The sequence below is a fragment of the Kwoniella pini genome, chromosome 11 (assembly GCF_000512605.2).
Source record: "Kwoniella pini CBS 10737 chromosome 11, complete sequence".
In the NCBI taxonomy this organism is placed as follows: Eukaryota; Fungi; Basidiomycota; class Tremellomycetes; order Tremellales; family Cryptococcaceae; genus Kwoniella; species Kwoniella pini.
Genome location: NC_091726.1, coordinates 1,365,524 through 1,388,256, shown reverse-complemented (window position 1 = coordinate 1,388,256; position 22,733 = coordinate 1,365,524). Strand labels below are relative to the sequence as shown.

General features: G+C 44.6%; 8 protein-coding genes across 8 annotated transcripts; 5 read left to right on the top strand and 3 right to left on the bottom strand.

Annotated features, from left to right (window-relative positions):
* Window positions 1–444: 444 nt before the first annotated feature.
* Window positions 445–845, bottom strand: I206_107881 (uncharacterized protein; the record flags this gene model as incomplete). The annotated part of the gene is made up of 3 exons (XM_019157925.1): window positions 445–515; window positions 599–689; window positions 768–845. 3 exons carry the CDS (start codon window positions 843–845, stop codon window positions 445–447), a joined length of 240 nt encoding a protein of 79 aa, XP_019009565.1.
* A 520-nt stretch (window positions 846–1,365) lies between these two features.
* Window positions 1,366–2,192, top strand: I206_107880 (uncharacterized protein; the record flags this gene model as incomplete). The annotated part of the gene is made up of 3 exons (XM_019157924.1): window positions 1,366–1,388; window positions 1,478–1,862; window positions 1,923–2,192. 3 exons carry the CDS (start codon window positions 1,366–1,368, stop codon window positions 2,190–2,192), a joined length of 678 nt encoding a protein of 225 aa, XP_019009564.1.
* A 1,366-nt stretch (window positions 2,193–3,558) lies between these two features.
* On the top strand, window positions 3,559–4,727 carry I206_107879 (uncharacterized protein; the record flags this gene model as incomplete). The annotated part of the gene is made up of 2 exons (XM_019157922.1): window positions 3,559–4,433; window positions 4,523–4,727. The coding sequence occupies 2 exons, from the start codon at window positions 3,559–3,561 to the stop codon at window positions 4,725–4,727; spliced, it is 1,080 nt and encodes a 359-aa protein (XP_019009562.1).
* Window positions 4,728–5,336: 609 nt separating this feature from the next.
* I206_107878 (uncharacterized protein) lies at window positions 5,337–8,164 on the bottom strand (the record flags this gene model as incomplete). The annotated part of the gene is made up of 8 exons (XM_070203618.1): window positions 5,337–5,803; window positions 5,853–5,921; window positions 6,020–6,081; window positions 6,356–6,486; window positions 6,660–6,977; window positions 7,035–7,531; window positions 7,595–7,667; window positions 7,727–8,164. 8 exons carry the CDS (start codon window positions 8,162–8,164, stop codon window positions 5,337–5,339), a joined length of 2,055 nt encoding a protein of 684 aa, XP_070059719.1.
* Window positions 8,165–8,702: 538 nt separating this feature from the next.
* I206_107877 (uncharacterized protein) lies at window positions 8,703–12,895 on the top strand (the record flags this gene model as incomplete). The annotated part of the gene is made up of 21 exons (XM_070203617.1): window positions 8,703–8,805; window positions 8,860–8,925; window positions 8,989–9,068; window positions 9,123–9,194; window positions 9,250–9,468; window positions 9,517–9,738; window positions 9,788–10,138; window positions 10,186–10,284; window positions 10,332–10,438; window positions 10,495–10,649; window positions 10,701–10,863; window positions 10,912–11,129; window positions 11,174–11,457; window positions 11,507–11,565; window positions 11,641–11,857; window positions 11,910–12,186; window positions 12,242–12,271; window positions 12,323–12,453; window positions 12,511–12,580; window positions 12,630–12,721; window positions 12,776–12,895. 21 exons carry the CDS (start codon window positions 8,703–8,705, stop codon window positions 12,893–12,895), a joined length of 3,135 nt encoding a protein of 1,044 aa, XP_070059718.1.
* Window positions 12,896–13,124: 229 nt separating this feature from the next.
* I206_107876 (uncharacterized protein) lies at window positions 13,125–15,011 on the bottom strand (the record flags this gene model as incomplete). Its single annotated transcript, XM_019157918.1, has 5 exons — window positions 13,125–13,443; window positions 13,529–13,620; window positions 13,683–14,112; window positions 14,175–14,855; window positions 14,923–15,011. 5 exons carry the CDS (start codon window positions 15,009–15,011, stop codon window positions 13,125–13,127), a joined length of 1,611 nt encoding a protein of 536 aa, XP_019009558.1.
* A 768-nt stretch (window positions 15,012–15,779) lies between these two features.
* I206_107875 (uroporphyrinogen-III C-methyltransferase) lies at window positions 15,780–18,694 on the top strand (the record flags this gene model as incomplete). The annotated part of the gene is made up of 7 exons (XM_019157917.1): window positions 15,780–15,855; window positions 15,910–15,982; window positions 16,041–16,059; window positions 16,114–16,174; window positions 16,226–16,405; window positions 16,468–16,541; window positions 16,589–18,694. The coding sequence occupies 7 exons, from the start codon at window positions 15,780–15,782 to the stop codon at window positions 18,692–18,694; spliced, it is 2,589 nt and encodes an 862-aa protein (XP_019009557.1).
* Window positions 18,695–19,225: 531 nt separating this feature from the next.
* Window positions 19,226–22,658, top strand: I206_107874 (uncharacterized protein; the record flags this gene model as incomplete). The annotated part of the gene is made up of 10 exons (XM_019157916.1): window positions 19,226–19,776; window positions 19,901–19,993; window positions 20,052–20,186; window positions 20,244–20,565; window positions 20,644–20,718; window positions 20,775–20,904; window positions 20,957–21,049; window positions 21,101–21,537; window positions 21,603–21,691; window positions 21,746–22,658. 10 exons carry the CDS (start codon window positions 19,226–19,228, stop codon window positions 22,656–22,658), a joined length of 2,838 nt encoding a protein of 945 aa, XP_019009556.1.
* Window positions 22,659–22,733: the final 75 nt, after the last annotated feature.

The window sequence follows — 22,733 nt, the reverse complement described above, 5'->3', positions numbered from 1 at the left end:
GAGGAGCTTACTATTGGAACCCTCTCAATATGACTCGAATCGTGGATGTGACGGGAAGTACGGGTCTATTGCCGGCCGCGACGGATCAATGGTCAAAAAGAAGGGATAAGAACTCCGTTGGATGGTCAATCAGGCGCCATAGAGCTAAGCAAAGTGGTTTCAGCTCTTCTGCTTCAACCTGAACCATTGATCCGCTGCAGCCTGGGCACCTGCGACCGCCCGAACTTAAAAAATCAGTTCAAACAGCGCTTCAAGCTCACCTTCATATCATATAAGTGTTCCTCATTGTCCAGATAAGTGAGAAGCCTTGCAGAGGTCAAGATCGCAGCGACCGAGGCGAAAGCGCGGACATTCTGCTGATACAATCAGACAGTACAGGTTGCAAGGTCAGAAAGCAACCGAGCCGAACGCGTGATTAGGTTGTAAGGTACAAAAACAAACTCACTATAAAACAATTTGACCAATTTTATCTATGCAGACTGAGACTGCCGAAGAAGTGATCTTTTCAGTACCCACTGGCTCAGCCTTCGACAATAGTAGGATAAGCGTAAAATGTAAATATCAATTTTGACAAAGACACATAGCAGAGTCAGCTTACCGGTCCAATTTTTATTACTTGCCCTTCCTCTCGACGCGAATTTTCCATCATCCATTCCTTCTAGTCCGTAATGATACGAGGGACCTGCACGCTGCGCGAATGACGAGCTGTAAATGGTCTAGTCAGCTGGCAGACGAGCTAAGGAGCGTGTGACCCAAGATATACTCACTTTAGAGCTTCGTCGTTCAAGATATACATATACAAGTGCTCTTAATTCGAATTCGAAGCTCAGTGTTGCATCAGCCATGGCGTTGGTCCGTTGAGCTTGTCTTGGGGATGTTGAAGCCGTGAAAGACGTGCACTGAAAGTCTATAGATATATGATGGCCAACTATGGATAAATGATGAGAGGAGAAGCTTAAGCTTATAGTATAAGGGTGCGTGGATAATCAGTTTACGTAAATGCGATAAGAAACACATAGGAACCCTTGATAAGTCAAATCTTAGATCTCTTTACGGGAGTCTCTCGATCGCTGTTCCTTGGAATGAATAGACTGATAATGTCAACATTACACGTCATCCGTTTGTACTAGTAGTCATTCAACCTGATATCTTCCTCATTTTCCTTCATCTACTCATCATTTTTGCATATCGCCTCGCATAACTATCAAGTCCAAGCATCAAGTCAAGACAATGTGCCCCTATAATCAAACGCACCGTCAAGAATCGAAGACGAGCTCACGCAATGAGCAGTTTTTTTTTTGGACAAGGCTAGATGGCCACAATGACAAAGGCAATTTCAACAGAGAACCGAGAAAGGATTGAAAGATGTGGATGCATTTACTCAACATGTGAGTACACAAGATGGAGTTTGAATGCTAACAGTATCAGTTCGATCTGTTTTATCTTGATATCTTGTTGATCCCGGTCCATGCTAAAGAAAATCATTGGACGAGTGGTGTTATAGAATTTTCTCCAAAGCAGGTCCTGTGCGTATCGACTTTGTCACCGCCTCTAAACCTATTCTAGAAGATAAAGTATCCTCTTCATCTACCACCGCCACCACCACCACCACCCTTGTGCATCGCGTCTGCCTACCTCGCTTAGTGATGGGCACCCTTCAAGATACTCCATTCCCCATACTGCAATGCTTGGTGGAATTGGCTCAAGAGTCCCAGGACATGGTTGCCTCCGCCATCAAGTTTCTCGAAAAGAAGCCCGGTCAAGAAGCTAAACTTTTGGCTGATAAGTGGCGAAAGCTATTTACAGACTATACTCGTGGATATCATTCTGCATTAATCCAAACAGAAAGGCCAGGCGAGATTGTCTGTGAGTCTTTACAGCTTATACCTTTTAATAGATCCTGGCTAATATATTTGTCGTAGCATCAACCTAAACCAACTGCTACCCAAGCCCACATCTCGAACATTGTCCATTCTTCGCCGCCACGAATCGGAACTGAATTGCTTCACTCTTCCATGTCACCAAGCCGCATCGAGCGGACACTAATAGAAGCTATCAACGATACATTCAGCGTTGTGCAGCAATATATAAGAGAGAAAGAAGAAGTTTTCGATAAACTTCTTGCGGATACGGGGATGGAAGTTGAAGTAGTAGCATGGCGAAAAATTCAAGAAATTCTCTCTAGCCCCTAGTCATGGTGATGGAGTTCGATCCTATAGTCAAGGGGTCATAGACTTGACAGATATCATTAGAACTGCTTCGTTCTCAAAAGCTTCCCTGGGATCTTTTAGGTGAGTACAGTTACTTACGAACCCGGCTGATTGGTCATGCACAGGAATTTGAGATATTATTCTCGCGGGAAACCCGCCCCACTTACGACCTCTCGACTAATCCTACAGATCTTCTCCTCCTATAACTCCCTCATCCCAGCCATCACTACTCTTCTCGACAACTCTGGCCTTCTCAAGATGAAGTATTCGCCTGGTACACCCGACTTCACGTACAATGCCTCAGAAACAAAGTTTCAGCAGCTAGTAGGTGATAAATCCCCTACATTCTTTCGGATCCCTCGAGCAAACTTATTAGTCGGCTCACCAAACAGGTAGAAATCCTTCTCGCCGCATCCACAATCTCTCAATTTCCCGATATATTCGGTCTCATTGCCGCTTCTCTTATCTTGGAAACGATTTTCCACTTCACCACAAAGGCAGATGAAAGTATTGAATCGTTCCGAACCAAGAGAATATTAGATAAATTACTCAAGCTGGTGGCGCTAAAGTTTGTTTCCTCTACATTGGTATTCCATGACTTTGATGTCATACGTGATTGGTACGGTGCCCGAGCTAGAAGCATCACGAAAGCTATTCGAAACGTAGGCGTATTTGCCGGGTATCAAGGGGAGAGAGATGAGGAATGCGGGTCGTCTGTGAGTATCTGCAACCCCCTAAGTATCAAATTGACATCGGTATATAGGTACCTCGTCGCTACCAAAGATATGGGAGATGCAGACAGAGTTGACGAGTGGCCATGTCCTGACGTTATACATCGTTATGATGATAACGAAAGGATTCATGCAGTTGCTACTTGGGTTTGGCGCCTCGTCCATCGGTTATGTAGGCACGCTTTTGCTAAGGCAGGAGGCGGGGCAGCGGATTAGGGGATTTTTTCGGTTGTATCTATGTCGTATTTATTTCCCATTGTTGTTTCTTCTCTTATATCGCATATAATTATCATAGATTGAGCATGAAACACGATGTCGGTCTTACTCTATTGTCGGCAACTGTATCATGAACAACGAAGCGTAGTCGATAGTGTAGTGCGTCAGTTTATTACGTCACCGCGAATAAGGTTATCCGATTGCCCATTCCGATACAGTAGATAACGACAATACTGTAAATGCTTCGTCATCTGATCTTTACCTGTGGCCAACATGTTTTCGTAACGCATCTCTCATCAACCCAAACTATCATTCAACCTCTACCTATCTGAAAGTCCTATAAAAGGTTTGCTTGTCATTCTCATATCCTGAGAAGTAAGACTACATCAAACAACTTCGAGATGAGCAACGCCAAATCTCAACCGCTCAAACCAATACGATCTGAATACGATGCCACTCGTATCTCGCCGCCTGTATACCCATCAACCGTCGCTCCCTTCTTCACAGAAGACTGCAAAAAGAATTTCCTTCAGCTCATCAACCCAACTTATTCGACATCGCCTCGCGTGGAATACTACGGCGCCGACGTTCTCGATCAAATGTATACCAGAATCCAACCTCCCCAAGTCGAGTCCACATTCAATGATCAGTATCGCGTCACTCATGAACAGCTCACACCACCACGAGTGCAGACTCCTAGTCCACCTAACGACATAGATTCTCTTGCTGTGCCAACTTCGTCCAATCGTCCTCTTGCTGTGCCAACTTCGTCCAATCGTCCTCACGACAAAAACAAGTGGAAGAAGACATACGCACTTCGGCAGTGGAATTGCCCTACTCCTCCGCCATCCACCGATTCAAATGTTAACCTTGACGACATCTTACCTGTCACAATTGTAGAACGTATTCATTCGGGTAGAACGTGGGACGTTTTCAGGGGACAAATTGTTCGATCTGATGGTGCTCCTACACCGATTGTGATCCGATTCACAAACCTCGAAACTTTCCCAGAAGACTTCCCTGCTGAGATCAACGATTGGGATGTTTGCACTCAGCATGTCAGGTCGAACGCTCTCTCCGGCATCATCAACGAGGATTATATCTACCGATCATATCTTCCACGCCTCCAAGGTGATTTAGTGCCTTTATATTATGGGATGTTTATCTGGAAGGGGGATCGTCCGGAAGATGGATGGATGATAGTATCGATATTAGAGGATGTTGGGGAAGAAGTCGAAGACCACCGTATCCTCGCTGGGCTTCCGCTTGACATAAAGTGAGTGATAATTGCTATATCGATCAATATCTACTGATTCAGCTTAGGAGAGAGATACTCGAAGCATATGTAACGCTTCACCGAAACAGTCATGTGGTTCATGGTATCGAGAAGGCTGAACAAATACTGGAAAGATACGAGAACGACGAGAATGACACAGAACGACGTTATATTAAATTGATTGACTTTCAAGAGTCGCTGCACGTGCCACCACATGTCTTACAACAAGGCAAAAGGCTAGAGCAAACGGAGATAAAGGTGATATGCCAGTTGAGTCTGGTCGAGATCGAGTGAGCGCAATCATAAACATGAAAGCGTGATGACTAAGATCAATAATGTATTCCGCAGCCCCAATGGTGAGATTGTGGAAAGCCCAAGACTTTGTGACCGATATCCAGCTTCTGAGTCATGAATGGAGATGGAATGAATGGAAATTTCCGATTCCGTCGGTCTGCATATTGTTTACAAGTAATACAATGCGTGTCCAAATCGCTTGAGCCGTATATGGACGAACAGTAAGCAACGCATCACGTCTAAGGAGATATCCCTCTTTCTCTCCGATATTACTCGAGAAAAGGACTGATGATTCCCTCCCTCCTAACCTCCTAAAGCCCCTAACCTCCTAACTTGTCCACCTCGCCTTATCTCATCCTAAATCTCGACTCTCCACTGACCTGAATGCATCATCAGAGGATAGTTGTCGATGAACAGGAGCTTTGGAAGGTCGGCAATTCCGGAGCAGCTCAGGATTGTGTAATCTTACGGGATCATCGGTCGGTTACGAGATGGTAGAGGAAGTAGCGCTCCTGTGCGATCTTCAGTATCACATATTCAGTAGCACGCAGACTCGAGCATACCGCGAGGCTAGTTTTCAATCGATTCAATCCATTCCGAGACAATGCGTCACGACGTATACACTATGACCACTTCACTCGACCACACTTCTACCTTTGCACTACCTTCGCTAACATCGGCATATTTGAACGACTCCTGCCCAAAAGCGTTACACGTTGTATTATCGAAACTAACTCCGCCGAGAGTAGGGGTTTGACCCAATTGCTGTTGACTGGTTGCGAACGGAGCGGTCAATTGTTTCACCTTGACACTCTTGCAGTCATCTCCTAAACCGGAAAGATCAAAAGTCTGAGATGGTCGTCCAGTGGTAGTTGTGTTTGGATAACAATCGGTGTTGATGAGGACCACTTTTTCAGGTGTATTGCAATTTTCCGTGTATAAAGCGTATGCTGCCAATGAGGTGGACCAGTCATCGAGCGCCGAGATGTTTGATATTCCTGATGAGGCCGAGGTGACAAGGTACGCGCCGTAGTACGGAGCGAACAGGTTGGAAGTACCCCACCAGCAGTATGCGCCTGCAAACCAGTCAACGAGATGTATTCGAGATATGGATGGGTCACTCACAATTGCCGATACTCCCTTGATGGAAGTATAGTCTCAAGTTATCAGGATTGACACCCTGAAGCATATAGTCTGCGATCCAAATTGCGGCACCGGAAGTTGGTGATATACCTCCTCCCCCACAGGTGGCTACGATGGTTATCGTTGATCTTATTCCTCTTTTGACTCACCGGAATTGGTCTCTCTGAACATCATAGGTTTGTCTACCACAGCCGCAGCTTGAACTTCTGGACTGAAAGAGTCCACAAACGTCTTGATCCAGGAATACGTAAATACGTACAACATGACTGTCCGCTCGACTAAACTTGATTTCTCGGACTCCCGCAATGATTGAAATCCTTTCCGATTTAAAATGTTTAGTTGTCAGCGAGAAGAATTCTGTAGAGGATGTTCTACTCACTTTAAATCAGAAACTTATGTCGTACACTTCGGGGTTCTGGACAGGTCCAACTGTGACCACCTCCTCAGACACTTGGCCAAGCTTAGCTTGAGCTTGATGAATTCACCTCGTACTTAAGATCCAAGAGACTCCGTCTTTTATGAGATCATCCATCAATGTAGGCTTGATCCAAAAGACTTTGACGCCTTGGTTTACCAACACTTGAAGGTCGTCAGTCGTCCTCTGGTACTCTTCGACCTGTGGGTCAATTGATGATGCCCAATATTCCGAAGACGAAGTCGAGGATGAAGAACAGGAGGCTGGATGTTGATCTGAGGGAGAATACAACGCAGTCTCCTTGATCTCTCCGCTCTCATCCCAGAGATTTCGCGATTCCAGGTAATTGTAATACACCCTGACATATTCCTCACTCTTTGAATTGCCCTCACGCTCATAAGACAACATCCGCGCCTTGGTCGACTTATCTCCACCGCAGCGGCCGAATCGAGAGGGGTAGGATTAGCCGCCGAGTGCACCATTTCTTTCAGTCGGCTCCAGGCAGGAACTTTATCGGAGTCGGGCAGAGGGATTCGTTCTACAAGTCGGTCAACAGGAAGATCCGACACCAATCGAGCGGCTTGCAGAACGGTGTTCCATAGGGTAGACCATAAAACCGAGTCAACTGGGAATGGCTTGGGGGTGCCCATCAGCCATGGCATGCTGCTGTACCCATTCGATATGTCCCACAACTATCATACCATTGTCAGCATCGTAATTGTCAATCTAGTGCTGGAAGGACAACTTACCTGAGGTATCGTCTGCAATTTTCCCTGCAACTCCCTGTCTAACGTCTCAATTACGATCGTGTCCGACTTCAGCATCACCAGCCTAGAGAATCGCACCTTGATATGCAACAAACCTATCCAGGTCCCTGCCAGCTCATATGCGTTTCTTTGATAGCAGAGTTGGCGAGATAAACCTTCGTTGTACTGGTCCTCTCGAGGCTTGAGCTCGCCAGTGATGAAGGGGCACAAGCTGTACCCTCGAGATCGCATGTTCATGAGGTCCTTGGATTTGGAAGATAGCTCCTTGATCTGGTCAGCCGATTTTGGATCCTCGCCAGACTCTTTCTCCTTTCCTTTCAGGTTCGCATCCGGTTCTACATCCTCCAATGAGTCATTTGTCAGGACGTAGCCAAAGTAATCGGGCTTAATACAGCCGAAAACTTCTTCAGCGGCGGTGTAAGATGGTACGGATCGGCCAGGTCTCGTCTTAATCTTCTTCAATGGCATGGGTTGTTGATCTATAACGCTGTCAGCATAGTTTTAAAGATTTTGCTCTCTACTAATGAGACGTTGTCACTGACTGGAGCTGGGACCGTCCTCCGCGATATCTCTCTTCTTCCCCGATGATTCTTGCTTTTTCTTCTTCTTCTCGTCCTGTCACGACCAGGCGTATCGTTAACGGATAGGACTTTTCTTCAGAGATGAACACTCACCACAATTTCTTTCCCTTTGTCGTGCCACATTCTATGCTCCTGAACACCGCTTAGTTGACCCCATGTGGGTCCGTCTTTTACCATGACCATGGTCAAATCAATTCCAGAACCGGCTGAACGCATACCCATACCGTATCGGTCCATGTGTATAAAGTGTATTGGTGGTATGAGGTGGCGGAAAAATGTGAGCATAAAGCCATTGGCTGTCACCTCGTCTGATGCGGTTCGCTTGAGTAGTTCTTGTAAAACATCTTCGGCAACGGAGTCTATCAGTGGAGGAAGTTTATCTGCAGAATTGGAAATGGTTATAGGGGTCAATGCGTGTGGTCCGCTTCTGAGAAGGTGGCGGAAGGAGAGAGGTTCGGCTGCGGTTGATCTACTTCCACTGGTCCTGCTTGACCCCTTGGAAGACGGTGTGGTGTGAGCGGACGTGTACATGTTCATTTGGTGCTTTTGATAGCGGTGAGAAGCAAGGGATAGGTTTGTATCTGTCTACGTACAGCTCACATCAGCTTTCTCGCCACCCACGCAAGAGAAAGATGGCACATCATTACTGACAGGTGTTGATGTCGGGGGTGAAGTTATTTTCAGCTGCAGATTCGTAGCGAGGGGGATGTGAGGCGTTGTTGTACCAATTGCAAGCTGGGGAAAGAAGTAGAGTTATTGCTGATTGTCAAATGTTTAGAAGTTGAGTAGATGTTAGAAAAGTTGATTGAAACATGAAGTAACAAGTCAAAACCTTGTTTAAAAGTGATCAAAAGTGGGGCTCCCGTGCCTGATTGTGGGGAAAGAGGGTTCAATGGTTGCTAGGCATGCTGATCCCCCCCAATGAGCAGTGGCTCTTTCGCGCGCCTATCACTCATTCATTTAGAAGTCAAAAAGTTGGACGCGTTTCAGATTGAACATTATTATTTGTTCTTATTCCGTAAATTCATACTTAAATTTCTTGATATTATAGCCATCTCACCGATTCATCATGGAGACACAGGTCCTCTCATGCTTGCAGGCCACTCTCAATCCCGACGAAGCTATACGTAAGAATGCGGAAGAACAGCTGAAGCAACTGTTCTTGATGCCAGGTGGGTTTAGATCATTCGAAACGTTGAACAGTACTGACGGGGGAATGACTACAGAGGGAGGGCTGAGTCTGGCCAAGATTCTGCTCGCTCAAGAAGCGGATCTCGCTCAAAGACAGATAAGTTGAGGTGTCATATCACAATTAACGGGCCAAGCTAACGTTTACTGTCGATCACACTCTGCAGGGGTACTTTTACAACAATATATCAATCAACACTGGACACCCGCCTCAGCAAGCTTCCAGCATCCGATAACACCTATCGAGGTGAGCACAGAGGTCTCTTGGCCATGTGACAACCTCACTGACTCCGTGCAATAGACTAAATCGCAAATACGGCCTATCATATTTAGCGGACTCTCAGACCCTCAACGTAAGATCAGACTATCAGCGGTAGGTTTTTTACATCTTCACCCAAAAATGCAGATCGACTCACTCCATAATTTAGGCATTCGCTCTATCTACAGTCGCACGGTTCGATTGGCCAGACGATTACCCAGATCTACTCTCACAACTCGTCGGATTGCTAGGACGGTCGTCAAACTCGGTCCACGGAGCTATGAGGGTGATTTCGGATTTCGTCAGGAATGATCTCAGTGAAGATCAACTTTTGCCCGTGGTGCAAGATCTACTACCCGCTGTTTTAGGTATTCTGGGCGATCCCGAGGTGAGCACTAGTTCTTTCCACTGTAGTCTAGTCTGACCTCTTCTTCAGCGCCACTCGGCAACGACCCGTGCGCAAACGATCTCGGTATTCCGACAAACCTTGAGAATGTTAGAAACCGTCAAAGACGAACACCCCGCATCGGTCAAATCAGCAATGGACAGCCTGTCGCCGGTATGGCTTAGCGCTTTTACCCAATTGTTGTCGTTAGATGCCTCGGAAGAAGTCAGGAAGAATTGGGAGGAGTTGAGTTTACGGATCGAGATCTTCAGGGTGAGTCTTATTGACCAACACTCCCAGTCGCCGCTGACCCCCCCAATAGACATTTTCCCTATTCCACAATGCATTCCCGAAATACCTTCACCCTCATTTACCCACTTACATCCCTCTAGCAATTCAGAATTTGCATTCGCTACAACTCCAATTCCAGGCGTTCTACTTGACCAACGGAGATGATGCTCCTGAACCTCCTTCTCCCGTATCAGACGTCGGAATGCTAGACCCCCGTATAGATATCACGGATTTAGCTTGCGCGATATTTGACTTCCTTACTCCTGCTGTGCGCACGAAGAACGCTCCTGCAGTACTCTTGGATGCATCAGGCAGTGGCAATGAAACGATGCAAGGGGTAGTGGATATCGTTCTTCAGTATACGCAGATCACGAGGGAGAATGTGAGTCAATCCAACCCTGCTTTTGTACGTCGCTGACATAAGCGCAGGAAGAAGAATGGATGGAAGATCCCAACGCATTCGTGATTGACGAAGACGACGAGACTGAGCAGTATGGAATAAGGTCTTCAGGATACGATCTGATCGGTGTAAGTCTGCGATTCGGTTTGGAGTGCCGCTGATGCATCGGGCACAGTCAATGATGGATAAATGGTCAAAACCGGTGACATTGATTCTGCAATCGAAAGTCCAAGAGAAGATTCAGCATTCCGCTCAGTTGAAAGCGTCTGGTAACGCAGATTGGTAAGTTTGTCGGATGACAGTACGAGATTCGTTCTGATAACGTCGCTGGACTATAGGTGGAAGCCGTTGGAATCCGCTCTATCACTGGTAGGAGGAGTCTCCGATGATTTGAGAGAGATTTTGGAAGAGGATGAGGCGGGCGGTAAAACTCCCACTTTCGACGTGCGATATCTCTTCGACCAGGTCATTCCTGGGTTGCTGCAGCAGGCGGGTGAGTACGGTCTTGTGATTCCCTCTGACGCGAAGCTGAGTCGATTTGCAGAGACACCCTTCCTACAAGGCCGAGCATTCGTCTTTGCATCGCAGTTTGCTTCTTCACTTTCGAAACCCCTTGCAGGTCAATATCTTGCCGCAGCTGTACAAGTATTGAATAGCCAGGAAATCAGCGTTCCTGTCAAAATATCTGCCGTGAAGACGATCAAAAAGTGAGTGGCTTAGTCATTTAGCAACATTCTGATACCAATCCTCTACAGCTTCTGCCGCCACATCCCATCCGAGGTCATCCAACCGCAATCTCGTCAGATCCTCTCATTGCTTTTACCGCTCCTGCCTGAAATCAGCAATGAAACTCTCTACCTAGTTTTGGAAACGATCAGGGCGGTCTTTGCCTTAGATACGAACTTGATCAATGGAGAAAGTGTTGGAGAAATCGCAGTTAGGATATATGATGTATGGGTGAAATATACTGATGGTAAGTAAGCAATGCGGTGAGAGCTTTATTGACGACTATGATAGACCCCGTAACCACTGCAATCGTCGAAGAAACCTTTGAATCCCTTGCATCGCTTCCTGATCCTACAGTCGCGCCAGCTCTCGTCCGACTCATTGGTCCTAAATTAGCCGAAGCAATTTCTACCCCTGTAGACGACGATACGGTACATATCCCTGGAGAGGCGGTTCAACTTGCCAATAGTCTTATACGGACAAGAGGTGGTCCGTTAGAACCTGAACTCATTGGGTCTGTCACTGTGGCTGTGATGGGAGTACTAAGGACTACAGATGATATGGATGTCATCCAGGTGAGTTGCCGTAGGACTAATTCATATGATCGTCCTGACAATGATCCAGCACGGGATGATACACCTGACATTAGTGGTCAGAAAGGATTGCGACAAGCTCATTCAGTGGTGAGTGCGATGTATCGATTCAGTCAGCTATCGTTCATACCTCTCACCGTCGCTGAAATGGTCGTCCACATGCAGGCACGATCGAGAAGGAAACAACGGAATTCACTCGATATTCCACCTGCTCTCTAGATTCCTAGCACCCACGTTCTCCGAATCAGGCGGTATATTCGTTGGCGAATTGATCATGCATCTATTCCGAAAAGCAGGAAGTGTGATGGCTCCGGTCTTACCTGATTTGCTTCGAGCGATTGTAGATCGTTTGACTACTGCTAAATTACCGTCTTTCATCCAGGTGAGCTTCATGCTGTAGTAGCACTAGCATACCGACTAACAGATTGATATAGACCCTGGCGTTACCTTTTGCATATCTATTCGGAACGGAATATACCACTTCGACAATCGACCTTTTGACATCTTTCTCAGTGGTTACAAATGGAGCGGAGAAATCTGGTTTACAAGTTGTATTGGAAGCATGGTGTGAACACTCAGATACTATAACAGGATCTTGGAATATCCGGGTTTCAGCTTTGGGTCTTTCAAAGTTGTTCATGGCGGATGATAGTCGGTTGAAGGGGGTGGTGTGTAAGGGCGATCTAATAGTGGATGAAAGGAATAGAGATAGTGAGTTGGTAGACAGATGAGACGTTGAATAAGGTGCTGATGGAATGAGAAATAGCTATAATGACACGATCACGAACTCGAAATAGTCAGTATCAAACTCCTGTCGCTTCAGGTTTGGCTAACGATACTTTGTCAGACCCAAACCAATTCACACAGATCCCTTTCCCTCTCAAAGCATTTAAATTAATTCTGAAAGATGTACAGAGTGAACCTTTGCAGAAAGATAAAGGGAAGAAGGTAGATTATGACATAGAAGATGATGATGGAGTGAGTTTATATTCCTTTCATAAATCGACAAGACGCTAAAACATCTACCGATCGCAGGATGAGGATTGGGATGATGATGATTTGCTTGCTGGCGGTGATGAAGTGGGAGAATTCGATTATCTATCTTGTGAGTTTACTGCGATGTCTCCTTCACTCAATGCTGACATATAAAGTAGCTTGGCTAGATACGAAAGATGGCAATGAGAACGATGCTCAGGATGACGATGAGGATTTGAAATCTGATCCATTGGCTCAAATAGATATGGGAGTGAGTAAATCGTACTCTGATATGAGGATTAGATACTAAAGATTTTCATTGCAGCAACATCTCACCGATATTTTACGTCAATCTTACGGTAACAATAATAACGATATACATTTTATGATCAACGAGTTGAGCGATGTGGAGAAAAATACTCTTAGAGGGGTATTGACTTTATAATGGAGTTAGGAAGTTATGAGCTGCTCATACACTGCTATATACAATGTACATAATTAGACATTCTTACACTTGCAACAACATAATCTCATTCCGATGCTATCATCTTTCTCACTCACTGCGAGTACAGCACAAGTACAACAGATACATGATACTGATGTCAGGACATCTTCCGTAGATGCGAATCAAATCATATTTAAGTCCTTAATCATACCAAGCCGTAACACCCTTCCTAATTTCTAATTCCGCATCCGATCAAGACACTCGTTACATTATAAACACCTATTCGGGTAGAGTTGGATGAGCAAACGTATACTATATCATTTACACAATTACCACTCACTTGACCCTCGCCACTGCGTATCCTATCATCCAGTATGACTTGAGCTTTTCCCCTCCAATCTCCTTCTACTAGATCCGCCGTACGGCCCGTCGCATAGTCGAATCGCATGTAATCCGGTATGAAACTTTGTATCGGTGTACTGAGGGCCTGACCTACTGCTTGGTGCAGCGCTTCAAGATCGTGAGCTTTGACGGAATACACGTATGGTCTAGTCACGATCATCGGATCAGCAAGGTTCGACTTATTGCTATGGATCGAGTGTCGGGGTCAACTCGAATGAACGGCATACTCACGGCTCGAGATCCGTCATGTGCCATTGCTGAGCATGCCAGCTCGTCCTATTTTCCGGATCCGCCTCGTCCCAGCTCAGAATCGGATTGATAAACTAGGCCATTCAAACGTATTAGTCTTTGCTTCGAGCGAGAGGCAAACGCAAAAGTAGCTCACAGGAACACCCATACAAAGCGCATCCCACGGACTAGGACTAATTCGAGGTTGACCAACACCTATAAATACGAAACTTTTCGATAATTGTAGATAGAAATCTAATTTATTCAGTCTACCCAAATTTGTCAAACCCGCTTCTTTAACTTGTTGGGATATCACTTCGTCATCATCTGTCATTCCTGCTACTACTTTGATACCGTAGTCATCCTGTAACTTTGCAAGAGCTTCTAATGTCCACGAGAATCTAGGAGTATCTTCGAGATATTTAATCTGTTTAGCTAGTAAATAAGCTTGAGGCGGGTGCGACCTTTCGGACGTCGGTAAAGAGGGTAATCTTCGGCAAGTAGGTTCGATAGAATACGAGAGGAAGTAGTTGTTGTTTCTTGGTGAAGGAGACAAGGTGAATTGCTCGCCGAGTGGATTTGCGGCGCTGGACCGTCAAAAGGGTCAACACATAAGTGCAATAACTACAGATGCAAGAAGGAAACTCACTCGTCCCAATACCAGAAACTCATCACTCTCCAAACTTCAATCCCTTCCATATTATCCTCCGTCTTGATACATTTCTGCTCAAGGTTATTATAACAGACCCCAACTTGATCAGGATCAGCTAAAACCATTCTAACATTATCACGATGTTTATGCCAAAGTTCCACAGTCTTCCTCATATCCGGATTATACCAACCTAAACTTGCGAAAACGTATGAATAATTATGATAATTCAAAGTACTTATCACACTTTGAGCGTAAATTGTTTCCCCAGCTGTAGAAGTACCTGCGAAAGCTTCTGCAAACCATAATGAAGATAAGATGATTATTGTAGTTTGGTTCGTACCGCATCCATTCGATACAAGTTCGGCTTCTTCTTCGTCGTCTAATATCTCATTTTGTCCGAAAGGAAGAGAAGTATTTCGTAATAAGCCTAAAGAAGCACATCGATCGAGTCGATCAGCAACTTGTTGATTATGTTCCCATACATCCCCTGTATAAAAGTAAGGGTTATCGTGGATTTCCAAGTCGCTTGGTGGGGATGACCGCGTGCCAAATAGATGTCGACCTATCAAGAGTAATAATGCAATTGTCGGTACACCCAGTGTTATAAGGAGTAGTTTTTGTCGCGCTCGTATTGATGAAGGAAGGAGGTTTAATGGGAATGAAAGCTTCTTATGCGGCCTACAACGAGTGAGATCTAAGCTGTACTCCACATTTAGAATCAGATACAATTTAAAAGGTGACTCACCTTCGCGTTATTCGTTCTTTCTGCTCACCAAATCCATCAGCTCCCGAAGGCGATGTTGCCAAGGGTATGTAATCATTATCCACAGTCATGCCGTATATGTAAATCTACTTCTAGCGGAATCTATGAATAGACCAGTGTAAATCACTAAACTGCGGATTGTGGTGTTACTGTTTTTAGTGGTGTTCAAAGCGATTCGTTATTATTCCGTTATCGTCTATACATGATTTCGTAGCATTTGAGTGATATTGACTGCAGCTGCGATGTGAATGGGATTTCTGACTACGTTGTCGGTGGATGATCTAGTATCATGCGAGTCGTTGTCAACAGGAGGTATTCAAAACATTACAACCTCTATATTAACCTGAAATTTCACGGGATATTTCACTTTGCCCGTTCCTATCGGGTCCGTGCGCAAGGTACGATTAGGAACTCATTACAGACAGATCGTAATGTGCATTTATGCCAAGACTTAGCAATATTTAAGTAATGAATATTAGTATTCGTAATTGCAATTAAGATAATTCCTAATAGTAATGAATTGGGGACCCCATAAAAAGGCGTGATGTGTTGTAATGGTTTTAATTACGAAGTTTGTTATAGGTCGGCAATTGAAATTCGGAATCATCTTGAATTTTATAAAAAGTGGAGGCATGTAAGAAAGATAAAATCAAAATAAATATGATGATATCGTATGACAAGGTGGCCAATATACATTCTTGTTCATCTGTGTATATATCATCTCGCACCTACAGCCACATCTATATCGACAGGAAACATCTCATCGTCAGAACCCCGCCCTCCTGGATCTTCCTGGTCCCCCTCAGTCCCACTTTTGAGTACTCTGACCAGCCCTCACCATGCAGATACTAGATAAGAGACCGCCGATATGGGTGTCTTGGTGGATGGCATTCTCAGCCGTAGTGGTGACATGGGGTGAGTTCGGCTTTTGCTGCCAATCAGAAGGCCTTACTGACTATGCTCGCCTAGACGCTGCGTACTGCTTTTACCGGCCAAGGAGTTTTGTAGGAGGTGATCTAGCTTGGATATGGGCGCCGTACAAGTGAGTTGGGGGTTGGCAACCTTGTCTAGTATACTTCTGACTTTCTTCTTCGCCATAGTATGGTACCTTATAGCTTGGTATGTCAATCTTCGCTTCAAGCGTACGGGCTGACTAGCTGACGAGCTGTGCAGGTGGATTATTTATACGGGCAACCTGGACTCGACTCGAAGCAAGGATTCACAAATGCTCAAGGTCAGTAGTCTGTTGCTTGAAGGGATCTCCTTAGCTGACTGAATTATTCAGCTTTGATGAACGTTATCGAAGTGATCCTTGCCATCGAATATCTATACCTTCGCCATACTTCACCAAAAACCTCTACAACGACCCCGAGCCCGGCTCATCGTTATCATGCTCACGCTCCGTTAGTAGGATTTGCTGGAGCTTTGATGACGCTCAGCAAGACTGCGCTGTACTTCTTGCAGGGTGAGTATTCGCACGTCGTGTATTACAAGGATCCGACGGACTATTGACGCAACGCCTTTTAGAATACTTCTGCGAATGGTGCATGGTAGGGCACAACGATAGATTTACTTTCTGGGCTGTGTGGGTTGCTACAAATGTGAGTTTATATACTGGTCACTCGTCGTGTCGTCTTGCTAATCTCAGTCGTCACTTGTTTTAGGGGTATGTCAAAACAGCGCTTCTCTGCTTACCCACTTCTCTATGATCCTCGCTAAAATGTACTATTCCCGTAGAACTTGGGTGCTTCTCCCCCTCATCGTTACCATCGTCTTGGGCCGCTTCATCACTCAAGCTCTCATGCGAGACACAGCAGATCAAATAGCATACTTGGAATGGTCCACTTCCCAAAAGTCGTCGGCCAATGACACACCCTCCATATCATCCACATCCCCAACACCTATCGATGCTGAAGCTGACCAAGTCGACCTCGGCGAAATTTCTCTCTCAACCTCTCACCCCGCTGCCCTTCCCCTCACCTTCCATCCCAAAGGCTTATCCGTTCTTGTAGTCGGATCAAACCGCTTGGCAGCAAGTAGAGCATCCACTTTTAGAGAAGCTGGAGCCATCGTCACTATCGCTTCACATCTTGCCCCTTCTGACCTAGCTTCGGAGATTCGCCAGCTGATAGAATCCGATCAAACAAGTTACAAACAGATAGAAGCGAAATCTACCAAAGACTGGGCTTCTCTATTATCATCCCTAGAAACATCGATAGTATGCGTAACAGACACTATGATCGGATCACAATCCCGCCGTTCTGCTGCATCGGTTCAAACCATTTACGAAACATGTACATCACTCAAAATACCCATCAACATCTCCGATCAACCCATTTACTCCACATACACCTTCCCTTCTATACATCGATTCATAGGTCAGAATGGTGAACCATCCAACTTGCAGGTCGCAGTCACGACAAATGGTCAAGGATGTAGATTGGCCGGTCGGATAAAACGTGAGATTGTGTCTCGTTTACCATCGAATATTGGCGCTGCTGTGGACAATGTCGGAAAGCTACGAGCTAAAGCCAAGGCTACGAAACTATCTGAAGAAGAAACTCAAGCTTATGAGATCCCGCTCAACTCGCCAGTCGAACAGCTTCATACTCCTTCTTTATCGAGAGTAGGCTCATCTGACAAATTGCTTTTCCCGCATGTCACAGAAGGAGAGTCGGGGTTAAGTGAAGAAGAGCAGCAACTTAGACGAATGAGATGGGTCCAACAAATGTCGGAATATTACTCATTCGAGAATCTCGCTCGATTGAAAGAAGACGAATTAGATCAAGCTTTAGCCACTTGGTCACTTACCTCAAGTTCAGCTTCGAACGAAGTATCCCTTCGACATCATGACAATGGTGTAGGCCGATTGAAGAAAGGCAAGATATTGTTGATTGGTAGTGGACCTGGACATCCAGGATTATTAACAGTTGCAGCTCATCATGCACTCAAAACAGCAACTCTCATCTTATCAGATAAACTCGTTCCTTCTGAAATCTTAGCTCTTATACCTCAATCAACCAAATTACATATCGCCAAAAAATTCCCAGGAAATGCAGAAGGTGCTCAAAACGAAATGATGGAATTAGCACTGGCTGGTGCTCAAAAGGGAGAAATTGTAGTTCGACTTAAACAAGGTGATCCATTCGTTTATGGTCGAGGTGGAGAAGAAGTATTATATTTCCGAGAAAATGGATTTGAATCTACTGTTATTCCTGGTATTTCATCAGCACTTGCTGCACCTTTAATGATGGGTATACCAGTTACTCAAAGAGGAGTAGCAGAATCATTAGTAGTTTGTACGGGAGTAGGTAGACAAGGGAAATCAGTTAAATTACCTGGATATATTAAATCAAGAAGTTTAATAATGTTAATGGGAGTAGCAAGGATAAATCAAATTATAAATACTTTAATTCAATTAGAAAATGATGGAAGGGATGGAAAAGAATATCCAGAATATTTACCTATAGGTATAATTGAAAGAGCTTCAAGTCCTGATCAAAGGATTATAATGAGTACATTAGGAAAAATTGAAGAAAGTTTAAAGAAATTAGATGAAAGACCACCTGGTATGATTATTGTTGGTTGGTCTGTACTTTGTTTAGAAGGTAAAGGAAAGGTTGATATACTTGATAATTCTAATTCGGATCAAGGGAATGAGAGAATGATAGTGAATGATTGGTTAGATGGGAAGGAATATAAAGTAAAAGAGGGGTTACAGGAAGGTTGGAGGGAGATTCTAGATAGCATATAGCATATAAACTCAATTACAATACATTTTGCATCGTACTATTTCATACAGCATATGCGTTGTCATAGTTATATACTAATCAAGCTAGCCAAATAATACCTGAGTGAGACATGACACAATCTACAGTGCAGATATCGCAAGCGGTGTTTGCCCACAAAAGTAGATTATGTCTGAGGCCGAATTCAATGCATTGCATAACTGCATAACAGCCGAATCAGTAATTGTCTCGTATGCATAGTACGAATATTGCACCGCATGCATCCCACAATAAGCTTATCCCGAGTCGTTATCATGTGACAGATTTCGTATTTGTTTAACCAAATTACTGCGCATCGTGACCGTAATGGTAATCTTCTTAAAATAGAACAAACAATGGCTTGGCTCGCAAATCACCGATCACCAAATTATTCATTACATCTTTACTTCTTTCTTCTTCTAATCTTCTACTTCACTTTAATACTTTGACATATATCCCTTCGTACCATTTTATTAAACCACCAACACATAGTGGAATTAACAATCCTTGCATATCGAATGATCGCAATTGAAGACAATAGTGAACCACCCCCTCCGCCGGATATACGACCGTTCGGTCATTCTAGCAAAAATAATAAACATGATGAACTAAATCAACAAATCAATTCTTCTCCTCACCACTCTGTGGTTGAGGGGAATGAAATCACCATCGTATCAGATGTAAACCCTTTCAATCGGTTTAGAAAATACATTTCAATTCGTAAATTGGGTATTAATTATAAAGCGGCAAATCTCCTTATCCCCTTGTTATTTGCTTTGATTATCCTTCCTACGACATATGCAGGATCAACTACCGAATATGACTCTTATACATCTTACGATGGAGTTTCTGAAGGTAAAAGAAAATCAACGCCGATTTTATCTTTTGTTAAATACGTTTTGGATTCAGCTTCCAATTCTTTAGCCCATTTCACCTCCACACAAAATGGTGATTATACTCATGTACGTTCATGGAGTAAGAGGGCGTTAAGTACAGGAGAAATCGTAGAAGCATGTATGATACCTGTTTTGGTAGCTTTGAGTGGTATGTTTGCGGGATTGACATTAGGGTGAGTGGTCAATCTCGCTTGATTGTTAGAGAGATTGTCGTGTGACTGTTGTAACCCTTTGATTTAATCTAATCATTTCGAGTGTGCCATGATCGAGCCGAGCTGATCATACTTATGTGAATAGGTATTTCTCAGTCGATCCTACTCAATTACAAGTACTCAGTATATCAGGTACTCCGAAACAACAAAATTATGCTAGAAAGATTTTACCTGTCAGGTGGGTTTTTCTGTCTCCCCTTGATCAAACATAAGCTGATGCATGTCATCCTCAACAGAAAAGACTCCCATCTATTACTTACCACGCTGATTCTGGGTAATATGATTGTGAATGAAGCCTTACCCGTGGTCATGGATAACGTGATTGAAGGTGGGATTTACGCCGTCATAGCTTCCACTGCATTGGTCGTGATGTGAGTGAATGGCTCATCAAGGAGACAACTTATTTACTAATGATCTCATTTCTATAGCTTCGCAGAAATCATCCCTCAATCAATCTGCTCTCGATACGGTTTACTCGTCGGTGCATCAATGGCATGGCCAGTAAGAGTTATGATGTGGATCGCCTTTCCAATCGCATGGCCAATTGCCAAATTATTAGAATATATCCTTGGAGCTCATCATGGTATCATTTACAGAAGAAGTGAATTAAGAGAATTAATTAAAATGCATGCGGCCGGTGCGGAGGGTGGTGGTGATTTGGATTTCGATACGGTTCAAATGGCTCAAGGTGCTTTGGATTTAGCTCAAAAAAGTGTTAAAGAAGCTATGACTCCTATCGAGAATGTTTTCGTGAGTCAAAATATGCCTGCGAGACTGTCCAAATGGATATATGATAAAGTGTGCTGAAACGCCATCAAAATCTTGTAGATGTTACCCATCGAAGCCAAACTGGATTATGAAACTCTAGGACACGTAGTCAAGTCTGGTCATTCACGTATACCAGTGAGTACGAACATACACCGATTGAACGGGTGCTGACCCTTTGCATCCCGCTCTAGGTTTATCAAATGGTCGAAGTTCCTGATATCAACCTTGCTGCGCCTACCAAGGGACCTGCCAAAACCAAAATGGTCAAAAAGGTCATGGGAAGTTTGTTGGTCAAGAGTTGTGTATTGCTCGATCCTGAGGGTGAGTCGAGTTTTCATCGTCGTCGTCAAATTACTTACCTTGATAATGATAGATGCCACTCCTCTCGCTTCTATACCTATCAACGCCATTCCATCAGTACCATACGATGAAAGATTGACAAATATGCTGAATGTATTTCAAGAAGGTGGGTTTCATCGAATAGATATAAAGAATCAGCTAATTGCAATCGCGTTAGGTCGATCCCACATGGCTATCGTTTCAAGACGACCAAAAAGGGTGGAGAAGGATCTTGAAGATGCAGAATCAGTCATGACTGCAGCTGCAGGTGGACTTCGACAAAGAATTATGAGAAAAGTGGCTGAAATATCGCATGGCAATAAATCATCCTCCGATTCAGACTCGTCCGAAACCGATACCGATGTCGAAAGGGGTGAAAAAGATGAAAAGAAGCGAAGAAAGAAGACCAGGAATAAGCGCGCTAATTCAGGTAGTGAAACTACAGCTGCTTCACCCACTTCCACGACTGTAACTGCCGCCGAAGAGATCAAAGAAAATGTTAAGGCTGAAGAGGAGAGGAAGAGAAAAGGTGGATTAGTGGAGAAAGCGAAACTTACACAATTGGAACAGACTGTTCCTGCTGATGCTCAGATGGCTCCTGGCGCGGTCGAGAAGGTGAGTAGGAAGTGAAATGATCGCAGAATTAGATGGACGATGGCTGACTGTTCGACTGAATGCAGTTCTTCGAAGGCCTGGAAGGTGCTCCACTTGGTATCATTACTCTCGAAGACGTGTTGGAAGAGCTGATTGGGGAGGAAATCTATGACGAGTGGGTATTCCGTAATTCTCGATTCGTGCGTATTTACTTACGAGCCTCCAACAGGTATGACGAACACGGCGTACCACGTTCCGACGCATCAGCTTTCGTACCCAGAGAAGCCATGTTGGCGGCCCGCAAAGCAGCATTGGCAAGACAAAACCTAGCTTTAGCTGAATCCACACCGTTACCAGCTACCAACGATTCTGATATCGAACAACAGGCATTAGCTGCATCCGGAGGACCTGGTCGACGTGTTGGTTTACCTAAATTGCCTATGCCTAAATTCAGTCTTGGGAAAAAACCACTTTCACAACCTGGTAAATCGAGATCAGCTCCAGACGATCCGAAATTACAAATCACCACAACAAGTCAAACTCCACCGCCTCCTGCTTCACAAGCTCAATTCACTGCTGAACCAGGTAGTATATCATTGCCCGAAGTCGATGAAACTGTTAGACGAACTCAATCTGAAGTCAGAGTTAATTCTCGAAGACAATCAGAATCAAACGATGTTACTCCTCAAGGTGCTACCAATGTACCATTGAAAGGTTTAGATCCTGTTACAGCTGTTCCAGCTAGATTACTTTCGGGTGGAGGAGCGGTCACTACCAATATCGCTCCGCCAAGTAACAATGCCAACTTGTTATCCGAAGCTTTGATAATGGAACGAGGCCGACGAAGAGTCACAGGGGCGGCATCGACTCCACCTGTACACCGAGCTCTGAGTCAAAGTGGAGTCAAGTCAAATGTACCAAGTAGACAACCAACTCCGCCATCCGGTGTCGCCGCTTCGACAACGAATATGACCAGACCTAACACTGCTCCAAATGAAGGTATACTCAGCCCTCAACCTGTCCAAGGGAAGAAAGTACCCAAGTTCAAATCTATTCCTACACCTATGACCGGTACTCCTGCTGCGGTGGAAAGGAGCGATCCGTTGGAAAGGATCAAAAAGAATACGGATTTGAAGGAGTGAAAGGGGTAGGAGCTGAATCACCAATGAGAGATAGGATCTGGTGGCCTGGTCATTCGTAGGGCGTTTTCGTGAATT